Source organism: Eublepharis macularius, chromosome 2 (genome assembly GCF_028583425.1).
Source record: "Eublepharis macularius isolate TG4126 chromosome 2, MPM_Emac_v1.0, whole genome shotgun sequence".
Classification (NCBI taxonomy): domain Eukaryota; kingdom Metazoa; phylum Chordata; class Lepidosauria; order Squamata; family Eublepharidae; genus Eublepharis; species Eublepharis macularius.
The window spans coordinates 11,861,453-11,874,452 of record NC_072791.1 but is presented as its reverse complement, the minus strand read 5'-3'; the positions used below and the strand labels follow the sequence as shown (position 1 = coordinate 11,874,452).

The 13,000-nt window shown below is 44.6% G+C and overlaps 1 protein-coding gene and 1 pseudogene across 1 annotated transcript; both read left to right on the top strand.

Annotated features, from left to right (window-relative positions):
* The window catches only part of LOC129324296 (zinc finger protein 420-like), a 36,932-nt pseudogene that overhangs the window by 16,516 nt on the left and 7,416 nt on the right, over positions 1-13,000 (top strand).
* Positions 3,857-9,852, top strand: LOC129324294 (zinc finger and SCAN domain-containing protein 31-like). Its single transcript, XM_054971463.1, has 3 exons — positions 3,857-3,897; positions 6,896-7,402; positions 9,752-9,852. Exons 2-3 carry the CDS (start codon positions 6,989-6,991, stop codon positions 9,761-9,763), a joined length of 426 nt encoding a protein of 141 aa, XP_054827438.1. The 5' UTR covers positions 3,857-3,897; positions 6,896-6,988; the 3' UTR covers positions 9,764-9,852.

The window sequence follows — 13,000 nt, the reverse complement described above, 5'->3', positions numbered from 1 at the left end:
TATAGCTGATGCCAGCCATGTGGAGATAAATATGGCAAGGTCTAAGTTAGCTTCCTCCTTCTCTGGGACGCCTCTAATCTTAAGGTTTTTGGCTTTAAGTTTCATTTCAAGTTCCATTACTTTGGCAGATAGCAAATCTTCTGCTATCTGAATTTGCCTTGTTTCCTCTTGTAGGGTAAGCCCAAGTTCTAAGGCTGTCTCAGCAGTCTCTGTTACTGAAGAGAGAGATCCCCGGATGTCTGCAAGCTGCTTAGTAATAGGTTCCAAGCTAGCATTTTTTCAACCAGAGTTGTAGTAATTGTTGAAATAATACTACTTTCAAGGGCTTTTAAAGAGTCTGTTAGATCTTGCTTGGTTAGGTAGCTATTGCTATGCTTCACATCGGCCATTTTAGGGCTCTAACTGGCCTGAGACTCCTCACTGTCTTTAGATCTTCTGGAGCAAAAAAGCTTTTTACAGAGGCTGATTGTGCTGGGTTTTTTTTTTGCTCTGCCTGCTTCTGCTTTTCCCATCGCTTTCGGGTATTTTGAAGCCAGGTGAGCTGATTAAGGCACAGGAAAGGCCTGGAGCCTCCGAAGGAAGCGTCCACCATGTTTCGTAGTGGTGCTCCGCCCTCAAGTTGGTTAGTCTTAAAGGTGCTACTGGACTTTTAATTATTTTCCAACTACAGACTAACATGGCTAACTCCTCTGGATATTAAAGAGTGCATCTGTAATATATACAGTTCACTGCCGCATGAAGAGGCAACTGCTAGAGAATATTTGGGACTTTCAAAATGATTAGAGAAATGTGTGGATGAATGGTCTATTCAGAGTTATTTTAGCATAAGAGTTAACTGGATCTGCCACATATAGGGGCAGTATACCACCTGAGCCCAGACCAGGACAACTCAGGCTACCCAGACCTTAGATCTAAGCTAAGTAGATGAACCCTTCAGGGTTGTTTCGCAGAGACAGTCAGTGGCAAATTAACTCTGCACATCTCTTGCTTTAAAAAACTTGCAGGGTTGCTATTAACTTTTTTTTGTTTGCTTTTCCTCAAGAGGGAAACACATGGGATTGCCCCCTCCAGTCAGAAGAAGGAGACAGACACAAGGGTTGGAACTAAGGCCACTTTATTAAACACTACATAAGACATAAACTGCAGCCAAGGCCAACTTGTGGTACAGGTCAAGCCACAGGGTTAGCCCTGGACCTCTGCCTTAACCTGTCTTTATTTACACAGAAGATAATGGCTGAGCTATGAGTTCAAAATGATCCACATGTGGAATGGGACGAATTTTTGCTGGTCTTCTAATTCAGCAGGGGAAAGATAAGGTACGTATGTATAAATAAATAAATAAATAAATATCCCAGGAACCCCCCAGTGACCGCATGAGTCTGCCATTCACAAAGATAAATCTATCCCAGTCTAAGAAGTAGAGGTGCAAGAGACGTGTTGTGCTTTTCTTAAGAACAGGAATTTATGGTAAATAAATTTTCTCTGAGGGCAGCAAGATAGCCTTTATTTTCTTTCAGGATGTAGCACAACAGGACTCACAATAGGCAGGCATTGCCCAAAGATTACAAGTCCTTATTGTAGAACCCCCAGGAAAAACCATCTGCTAAATGTTGCATCTGCAGAGGCAAAGCCCTTCTAGCATGTAGGAAACCCGTGGACTAATGCTTGTGTTCATTATCTCCCTACAGAATGTCCTCAGAAATGTATTCCTACGGTCCTCTTGGAAGATGTGGTTTCTTTGTACAAATCAACTGACATGTATTTGCAGTCTCCTATTTTCTGAACACCATGCCGTTTAGGATTGTTTGCTTCCAGATGGTGGCTGGAGATCTCCCAGAATTACAACTGATCTCCAGGGTACAGAGATCAGTTCCCCTGGAGAAAATGGCTGCTTTGGAGGGTGAACTCTATGACATTATACCCCCGTGAAGTACCTCCTCTTCCGAAATCTTGCCTTTTCCACTCTCCCCCAAATTTCCCAAGCAGGCACTGGTAACCCTAATGCCATTACTATTTCTATTTCACCTCATCACATGGTATAAACAAGCACCAGTACTGATGTTCCTGGAACCTTTAATACTGTGAGAACCAAGACCGCCAATGCCAGTCAAGATGATGCAGTGAAATGCTATTTGGAACATGATAGTAGGAGAAACTATTAATGGACAACACTCCTATAAAACGCAGAAACTTAAAAAGCAATGTAGATATTATGCTTACAAGAAATTCATATAAAGGAGAAATATGAACCTATTTTAAATTTAAAAAATTAGGGAATGTATATCTTCCCTCAGCACAAAACAAATAGCTGTCTATGTAAACAATCCACAACTAGAAGAAATAGAGAAATTAAGAGATTCAGAAGAATTTACTTTTAAAAGTGATGATAGTAATAATAATCAGGGTGAGCTCTCAGCCGAGGAGCCTACTGAGCTTGGCCCCAAGGCCTGGCAGCACCCCTGGAACCAGAGGGAGGGGCTACAGCCCTAGCCCAGCACTTCCAGAAACCTGACCAGATCAGGCACTGATAGTAATAATAAATTAATAATCAGGGTGAGCCCTCAGCCGAGGTGCCCAATGAGCTCGGCCCCGGGGCCTGGCAGGAGCCCTGGAACCAGAGGGGATAGATCCTTATCCCACCCAACACACAGAAAAAATCCCAGCTCCAATGCACTCTCCCTGTCTCTCTCCCCAAAGGCTAGCAACAGCTCTGTCCCACTCCACTGCCGGCTGAAACTAAAAGCCAGAACCGGGAGCACAGTGCCCTTTTATAACCAGAGGTCTCCTTGAGAAAAACAGGAGGTCTGTGGTTGGCAGTCAGAACTGCCTAACAGGGTTTGCTGGGATGAGATTGCCCATGGCTACAGAGCACCACCCCTCCCCCATGGTGTCTGGTCCCATGTAACCAACTGTAACCAATTTGGAGCTCCACACTTGGAAGGAAGACCTGCCCATCAAGCTAAATTGGGCTTTCATTGGGGTTTCCAGGGCAATAGAAGGAGTGCAGAGTGAGTTCAGGCAGTCCCTCCTTCCGTTGCAAAGGGAATTGATTGAAGGTGCCTGACTGTCTGGTTTCACAAACAGCGGACGAACGCTACGAAGCAGGAGCAAACGCTTGTTTGTTTGTAATGGCGCCTCACAAACGGCTTGTTCGCGAACAGACGAACAGGCTGTTCATGGGTTTTGGCATTCATAATGCTGTTCGTGCCCATGTCTACTCACCACTTTGTGAAATGTTGAACTGTTTTACCTTTTCAAAAATATTGTTGATTTGAAGTTTTCTGTCTGGTTGCACTTATGAGTTAGTTCAAAAAGAGTTGTATGTTCATAATTGTTAACAGTTAAAAAGAAAGAAAATGGTTAACGTTTAAAAGAAAAATATTTCTTTCTTAAAATTATGTGAAAGTTACTTCCTAAGCCCCATAGAACCATGAAAAGCAGAAAGGTTACGCTAGCAGTTCTTTAGTGCCTGTACTGGCCTGTTTTGTGTCGTTCTGGTAGCATTTTGGCTTGGAAAGTGTTAATAAAAGCATGATCTTTCCATGTTCTCATTTCTAAAACATTGTTCTCCAGCACCTTTAACTCATCCCACTGTTTCTTGCAATACCACTAGTTTTTGAAGGCCTCTTCCGGCTCTTACCCTGTCCCTAGAAGTTTGTGTGGTTCTAATAATTGATTGCCCCTTTATATTGCTTCAATGTCAAAATGCACCTTCAGTCAGGGCGAAGGCAGAAGTGGATCCTTTTTGCTTTCTTGAGAGTCACCCTAAGGGTTAAAGGGAAGGAGTCTCTTTTCCTAGAGAGGCCTGAAGAGGAAAGTCAGCTGACTTGCCACAGTCACTTCCTGTGTTGAGTGGGGAAGGGGAGAGGAGGCAGTGCTGGAGGACGTTGCATAGAGGTAAGGAATGGATTAATATTTCCTTTGCATAATTCCTCCCTGCTTTTGGCATTCGTAGCCAGAGGGCTCCATTGATCCCCAAGGCTTTCCTGCCTGCTCTCGGTAAGCTCTTCCCTGGGTGTGTGTGTGGTGGAGCTTTGCAATAAGGGATGCATCTCCTGCTGGGTTTTCTCTGCATTCTGCTGCTGTCTAAGACCTCTGGCAAAATAGCCTCTCTTTTGGCGTCTCTTTGTTTTATTTGATGGATGTAATGTGTAGCCCGCCCTTCTCCAGGACTCTCAGGGCAGGTTAAAGATCAATTGCTAGGAAATTTAATAAAAAATACAGTAGAAATTTGAAAAACAAGCAGAAACGTGACACAGAGCAGAAACGATGCTGAAACTAAACCCAACTAAATTGACAAGATGTATTAACACTGCAGAGCAAGTATCCAATAGGAGCATTATTGCCGCAGCATATCTCACTGAATCCTTTCCTATCATAGTCATATTGCCTGAGAAGAAAGCCCTCCTGAATAATTCAGGTTTGCATTCACATTTTCATCATTTGTAGGCAACCGGAGAAGACACGCTCTGGCCTGGACATGTAAGCGATGAAAAAATCTTTAACCCCCCACCCCTAATATATTATGACTGTACAGGGATGTCTGGGAACAAGAAGCACTCCCGTTATAAAAAGGAGGGCAGCCATGCATTGGTGCAAAAATGTGGTCCAAAATACAGATCCTCATGGATCATAAGAATTTTTACATGGAGCCCCCCAAACTCACATGGCCCTGGATTTCTTCAGTGATATGATGATGAGTTTTGGGGAACCCCATCTAACAATGAGGATCTGTGCCTTGGATTCTTGTTTTTGCGCTGTGACATGTTTATTCTGTGTCAGCTAGGTGATGCCTTTGCAGACTATAGTGTCTTCTTAGCAAATTGGGCAATAGTGGGCAACTGTAGATTTGGCCCATTTTCAGCGTGGCGCCTTCAGAAGGTGCTCCTCAGAGAAGAGAAGCTGCTGCAGTGGGACATTGTTAGAAATGAAGTCCTGTAATCCCCCCCCCTGAAAGATGCTGCTGCTGAAAGATGCTCCTGCCATGTTCCCATGTGGCCTTCCTAATTCTTCTTAGTGTTCTGGAATACCAAATTTGGATTTTTGGAGGGTTTGCTATGGTTTACTGAAGGTTGATCCCTTCCCACAGCATTACTTTTCCTTGCCAGAAGAATCTGAAGTCGTCCTGGTGACTTCTGCAGCCTGGCGCACTTTGGGTGCCTTGGCTTATGGACGATCTTTGGCTTCAAGGAATCCACCTCTCCTCTTCAAATCATGGGCATCTTGGACAATAATAACATTCGATTTATATACCGCCCTTCAGGACAACTTAATGCCCACTCAGAGCAGTTTACGAAGTGTTATTATTATTATTATTACCCCACAACAATCACCCTGTGAGGTGGGTGTCCATTCTGTGAGGTGGGTGTCCATTCTTAATGAGTCCACGAGCCCAGTGAAGTCACGTGTTAGAGTTGGGTTTCTCAAATCAGCCACCAAGGTCTGCAAGATCTCTGCTGGGCTTTGCTTTCTTGTATGATATTTGTTTGTTTAGAGAATTTTTATGCAGCCTTTCCAGAGACCTGACTGAGGGGGCTTAAAAAGTACATCATAATAAAAACAAAAAAGATGAACAGTTATATTGTCGAAGGCTTTCACAGCCGGAGAACGATAGTTGTTGTGGATTTTCTGGGCTGTATTGCCGTATGCAAAAGAACCTCCTTAGGATACAGTGAAGCATTAGCACTCCATTAGCATTCCACACCCTGGGAAGCCCTTACAGGATGACACAACCCAACCCACCTTTCTGAATAGCTATAAATCACTTGCAAACATCTCCACCACAGTTTGACACTGAGAGATCCCTGTCTTTCGGTGCTACACCTCTGAAGATGCCAGTCACAGCTGCTGGCGAAACGTCAGGAACTACAATGCCAAGACCATGGCAATACAGCCTGGAAAATCCACAACAATCAAGATGAACAGTTATTAATTAAAAATCCAGCATAATAAACGACAACAAATACGGCTTTCTAGACGAAAAGCCCTCTCCTCCTCTATATCTGACCAGTTTCTTCTTGCCCTCCATGCATCTGATGAAGAGAACTGTGATTCTCGAAAGCTTATGCTACAATAAGGTTGGTTAGTCTTAAAAGGTGCTACTAGACTCTTTTTGATTTTGCTACTACAGACTAACATGGCTAACTCTTCTGGATCTATGAGCGTAATAGATCACAACAAATACGGCTTTCTAGACGAAAAGCAACCTATCAAGATATTATCAAGATAGTATTAACAGATCAACTCCTTACTTTAAAAGGTGCCCTTCAAAAACCTCATTTTTACTTGGCATATAAAGCTCTCCCAACTTGTTACGATCTTTACGGTGGAATCCTAAGCAGTGTTACTCCAGCCCACTGATTAGAGCAGTTGACTGCACAGTTAGTGGAATAATATGAAGCCAATCAGTGGGTCGGGGGCTTACAAGGTTCAAGTTAGGGTCCCCTTCTTCACCTCTTCCTCCTCCATGGAACTGGCAGCTTCCAAGGACAAGACAAGCTGCTGTTGAAATCTTCTCTGGTTGTCTGCAGCATGGTTCAAGAGAAGCAGCATCTCTTGGACTCATAGTTGCTCTCATCTGCTCCTGGTTCACTCGTTCTAACTTCACAACCATTTTATAAATATGCACCTTGCTCTGTGTCCCATGTAATATTTTCTGGCATGTGAATGCAGCAGGAATCATTATACTTTAGAAATGCATAGATTAAGCAGAGAGGAACCTTTCTGCTTGCTCTGTGGAAGTTCCTCTTCACTTGCTCCATCCCACCTTTGCTTAAAGAACACTCTTCATTCCAGGGAATTCCATGAGCTTTCTTCCGTCATGGTTCACCTCTTTAGATGCAGGTTTCTGTGTTTGTGTGTGTGTGTATGCAACAGATCAATCTTCTCTTTGAAGGAGGTCATTTATCCAACACTTGCCTTGAAAAAAGAATCTGGCAGAGGAGGAAGGTGATCGTGCAGGTCAAGGCTGTTTGGAGAGGAAAGGAGGATGAGGGGAGAGCTGCGCCCAGTCGGTCCAGAAGCAAGGAAAGGCCCTGATGCCACTGAGGCTGGGAGCACAAGGGAACTGTTGGGAGGAACCATACAGAAGAGCCTGGGAGAGGATTTTCCCCCTCCAGATGTGCAGCATCAGCAATTCCAGCACTTCTGTTACCAGGAGGCCGAAGGGCCCCGAAAGGTCTGCAGCGAACTCCACCGCCTTTGCCTCCAGTGGCTGAAGCCAGAAAGGCACAGCAAGAAGGAGATCCTGGACCTAGTGATACTCGATCGATTCCTGACCATCCTACCCCCAGAGATGGAGAACTGGGTCAGGGAATGTGGGCCGGAGAGCAGTTCCCAGGCAGTGGCCCTGGCAGAAGGGTTCCTCCTGAGCCACGCAGATGACAAGAATCCAGGCCAGCAAGTAAGAGGGCTTCTTCGGGGTATTATGTGGGGCAAGGGATATGATCAAGGATATCCTCAAAATCCATACATCCAACTTTTTTAGAACCCCTTCCTCCCCCCCTCCAGCATTTTCCTGCTCCTTTCCTCAACAGTTTCCCCTTTCTGGGATCCCCATTTCTGTTTCAGGTGCAGGAAAACATCGAGTGTTACCTCAGAGCAGCTTTCTTGGGTAAGCTATAAAGGCTTTCATACCCATTCGATGGCCTCTTTGAGTGTAGGGGGGGGGGGTACTTTTATTTTCCTGACCTCAGTCTAGTGTGGGAAAGTCACTCCCTTGAGCATCTCAGTTTTGAAATATCCATTTGGGGAAGTAAAAACCTAGAATCATTTTAAAATCAATGTAAATTAACTGGAAGAACAGTGTAGAGAAAAAAGCTACCTCAGAATGCAAAAAATGAGGATTAATGTAAGTTAATGTGAAAAATTGGGAAGGTAGTATGCAGGGTTGAGAAGAAGAAGAAGAAGAAGAAGAAAAAAAGTAAGCCTTGAGGAGCTCTTATGTCATAAAAACAATTCTGGGGGACTTCAACACCCATCCAGAGGCTGCCTTCTTCAGGAGCAGATCAGGATTTCTGGCCTCCATGACAACCATGGGCCTGTCTCAGAGAATAACAGGCAAGACACCCTGTGCAGCACACGCTCTTGATGGGGTGTTTTTTACTCTGGGCAGAAGGAAGGTATTATGAAAGTGGGGGGACTGAAGATGGTCGTATTGTCAATGCCCAGTCCCTACTGGCTGGGATTTAAGCTTACGGGACTACGCAGGGTTGGGAGATCCTTTAAAGTGATCTGATAGATTTTTCAGATGGCACTTGAGGAATTTCCTGCTGATACGGTTGGAGCTTCTATCAATATCCTGGTTGACTCAGGAATTAGGAATTATCCTGGGGAATTGTGAGGTCTGCTCCTAGGCGTCCTTAGGTAGCCACTTGGATTGCTGAGGGGCTCCAGAGACGAAAAGATGAGGAAGACGGCAAAGGTTCCCTTTAAAGCCTACTCAGTGGCAGTGATGGCAGCAAAGAACACTTCTAAGCCACCCTTGCCTCAGCACAGTGGAGTCCGCTGGAGCTGATCTGGCTGGTCAGAGGCCTGTCTGGCTCGTCTGGCCTGCAAGAGGAACTCGAGGCTTCAGTGGCCCTCTGGGATCATTTTACTCAGCAGGTTGCAGAGAAAATCTCTTGTGTCAGCTCTGTGTTAGCAGTGACAGGGTCAGAGGGTGCCGGGTGGAGAACCATCTTGTTGGCTGGGATGCTTTTTAGTGTATTCAGGCTGAGGATGTGGACAGGATCCTTGGGGTTTGAGGCCTTCCACCAGCTTTTCAGCCTTGCCTTCCGGGCTAATGGAATCTGCCAGGGTGGGCCTGGTTGACTGGGTCTGAGCGGGAGTGAATTGCCTCTTTGAGGGAAGGGGTGGTTGCCCCAGCCTCAAAACAGACTGTGTTGCGCCCACATCTAAAGAAAACTACACAGGACCCCGAATATCTTAATCAACTGGTCCGAAACTTTCCATTCTTGATCATGGTGACTGAACAGGTTGTGGATGGAGAACTGCGAGCTTTCTTGGATGAGGCAAATTGTTCAGATCCTTTCCAGCCTGGGCCGATTCCAGACGACTAACCTGAAGGCACTGCATGCCGCCATGTTCCAGATCGTGACGGGGAAAACGCGAAATATCGCGAAAACGCGAAATATCGTGACGTCGCACAAACTCGCGTGAGAAAACGCGATATTTCGCGTTTCCCCCGTCGCGATCCGGAACATGGCAGCATGCAGCGCCTTTAGGTTAGTCATCTGGAATCGGCCCTGGTTTTAGGCTTTGTCATGGGACTGAAACAGTCTTGGTCACCCTGGTGGATTAGCTGTACTGGGAGATGGACAGAAGAAGCACCTCCCGGTGAAGTGGGCAGTGGTACTTCACCAATAGCAACAGCTGTGCTTTACAAGTGGTACTTCACCAAAAACCTGCCTTTTCCCCTATGTACCTGTCTGTCACATATGCAAAGAGATTCTTGGGTATGTTGGCTGCGATACTCTCTGTGGTTCAGAGCTGCTTCTACCTGGCATTTCTGTTTTTCCTTATTCCTTCTGTGAATTCTGTACCATTGGAGAAACAGGCCTGTATTTGTCAAAGATAACTCTACCAAGACTGGATTTTACAAATGTCTGGAATCAAAACATTATCCAAAATAAGGATGCAAAGGTAGTTGTGGCTCTGAGCCAAGAGAATCTTTTTTCCCCATGCTAGGAACTGAAATGATAAATACCTGAAAAGATTTGAATGTCTTCTAATAATCTTTTCATTCTTCCAGACAAAACCTTGAAACCAACAATAAATTCTTTACCAACTGTTTGCAGCAGAAATAAAGCAACTTCCATGTGGACAGAATGGGTAAGTATGGAACTGCAGTTCATGATCCTGAATGCCTCCCACCACCCTCTCCTCTCTAGCCCACCTTGAGCCAGTTTGGTGTAGTGGCTAAGAGCGGCAGGACTCTAATCTGGAGAGCCAGGTTTGATTCCCCACTCCTCTGCTTGAAGCCAGCTGGGAGACCTTGGGTCAGTCACAGCTCTCTCAGAGCTCTCTCAGCCCCACCCACCTCACAGGGTGTTCTGTTGTGGGGATAATAATGGCATACTCTGTAAACTGCTCTGAGTGGACATTAAGTTGTCCTGAAGACCGGTATGTAAATCGAATATTGTTGTCGTTGAGGGTGGAACACAAAATAAATTTGAGTCCCTTGACCCACATATTTTCTTATTATTAATAATAATAATAATAATAATAATAATAACAACAACATTCGATTTATATACCGCCCTTCAGGACAACTTAATGCCCACTCAGAGCGGTTTACAAAGTGTTATTATTATTAATCCATTTGTCTGTTATACCAAAAATTCTTTGCCCATTTTGTCATACACTCTTTGGTACATTTCGCACTCGGTTTTTAGAGCGCGTTTGTACCTGTTCCACATCCCATGTTTGCAAGGTTTTCACACTTAAAAGCAGTCATGGGATGCAGTCCCGCTTTTTGTCCGCTGTATCCCCGATTTTTTTCCCCCTGTGAACATACCCCGATGTTTTTTTAAGTTCGCTGCCAACTGGCAGCTGGCCCGCATTTTGCTAATGTGAACACTTTTGCCTCCTTTTTGCTTCTCTCCCCCCTCTTCTTTTCCCTGGGAGCTGATTGGTTTGTGCAGAATTAACCACTCCCACCCTCCTCAGCTCTCTGAACTCCTTGTCCACCATTTTTTTTTAGTAAAGCGAGCTGAGGGTCATAAGGCTGCTTCTTCGTTGGTTTCCTTCCTCCCGGTATGCATGCTGTTTTATTTTTTTTCAAAAGCCAGGAATGATTCCTAAGCTTGCTGCTAATTCCCTGCTAGCTTTAAAATCAAGGAAAGTGTTAAATAGCTGCTTTCTCCTTCCTCCCTTAGGGTATGCACACACATTGTTTTTTTTTTTTTTTAAATGTAATGTTCCTGCACTTTCTTCCTGGCTTTAAAAGCCAGGAAAGGATTAAATGGCTGCTTTTCCCTCCCTCCCAGGCATGTTTCAGACTTTGCCAAAGAGGGGGAAAAACCCCAAGCATTTTGCACAGCCCTTTGGAAACAAGCCTCTGCTTCCTGGGAGGAGATTAATCGGCAGCATTTTAACCCTTTCCTGGCTTGATTTTAAAAAATGAGAGTGGTACATGTTTTCTCCCAGAACTCTGCCACCAATTGCCTCTCCCGTGGGCAGGGGACAGCCCAATCAGCAAAAACGGGGGAAGGGTTCCAACACTGCAACGTTACTACGCATGCTCAATTTTTTTAAAAAAAGTGTGACATGAATCGCAAGGCCCCAAAAGCCCAAAATTGCACCGAGGTTTTGAAATGAAGCACAGACACCAAATCGAAATTGCAGTGGATAGTGTGAAATGAACAGGTGCAATGCCGAAGCCACTGCGATCGGGGCGAATGCTCATAAATGGCGGTTTAAACCGTAAGTGCGAAAAGGGTCTTTGACAGATTCTTCTCCATATCAAATTTCAACAACAGTTTATACATTTTCGTAATTATATGATCATCATTTGTATATATTTCTATTTCAAAATCTGGCTTCTTTTGCTGAAATCCCATCTTTTTTATCCAATTTGAACCTTTCTAGCAATTGCGCATAAAAGAACCACTGACGCTTACAACCTTTAGCGAATAATTCTTCCCTTGTCTTCAATTTACATGCACTTTTGTATCATCTTCAGAGTGATATAGCACTGTGCACTTTAATATCTTATGGATCTTTGAATGGTACACATGAGTTATATTTTCCGGTTACCTTACTTTGATGTTTCTAAATATTAGGTGCTATCTGTGTCAATCACTAGAAGGAAAATGGAAAGCTCTGGTGGAGGTTTGACTCCTGCAAGGAAGCGCTAGTTGTAGTCATTTTTGGCTTGTCCTCATAAAGGGAAGATATGTTCCATTATCTGAGAGGATGGAGGGGTTTCTTTTTTCCCCTTTTCAGGGTACGGTGACCTGTGAGGACGTGTCTGTTCATTTCACTGAGGAGGAGTGGGCTCTACTGGATGCGGAAAAAAGAAGCCTTCACAAGGAAGTCATGGAGGAGAATTTTCAGAATGTGGCCTCTCTGAGTAAGGGTCCCCTTTCCTTTCCTTTCCTTTCCTTTCCTTTCCTTTCCTTTCCTTTCCTTTCCTTTCCTTTCCTTTCCTTTCCTTTCCTTTCCCAGCTGCTGAAGGCAGAAATCGTTCCTTCTAAGAAGGACTCTCGTAGAGCCCTTCAGAAGGAAACTCGGGCTGTTTCCACACACATTGAATAATCCACTTTCAATACGCTTTAGTGAACATTTGTAACTGATTTTCCATGCGTGGAACAAAAAATCCACTTCTAAAGGATAACTAAAGCATATTGAAAGTGGATTGTTCAATGTGTGTGGAAACGGCCTCTGAATAGGTGAGTGGGGTGGAGCACATCTAGTGAACTCCTCAAGTATTAGTGTGTAAGCTAAAATATTGGTTTGTAAACTAAGAGGAACACCTTGTGGGATGTCAACAAGGCCTCCTCATGGGCCTTTTGGAGCAGCCAAGGAAGCCAGCATTTTAAATAACAAAGATAATATTATTTGTATTTTTACAGGGCTCTTGCTGCACATTTTACGAAGTGCAAAGAGACATTTCCTTACTCCAAGGACCTTTTGGTCTCCCGTTGGGCATGAGGAAGATGCCAGTGTGGGGAGGGGGGCGGGCGAAGGGAGGAATTGGGGTCATTCCACTGTGTTCATTCTACTGACACCAGTGTAGGCTTCGGCATGGTCAACCCAGGCAGGAAAGGGTGTGTCAAAGCCTTGAAGAGCAAACCATCAAATCCTGGATTTGAGCAGGTGCGGTTTTGGTCTCGTTCACAAAAGAGTTTTTCCTGCTGAATCCCTGTGTGTCAACCTGCTATTTAAGTTAAAGGAGGACACCCTTTTAGAAAGGCAGTAGACTGGAGGAAATGCTGTTATGAGCCCCCTCAAGGAAGGGCGGGATGAACAACATTCCCATCAGAAAATCAGATTGATG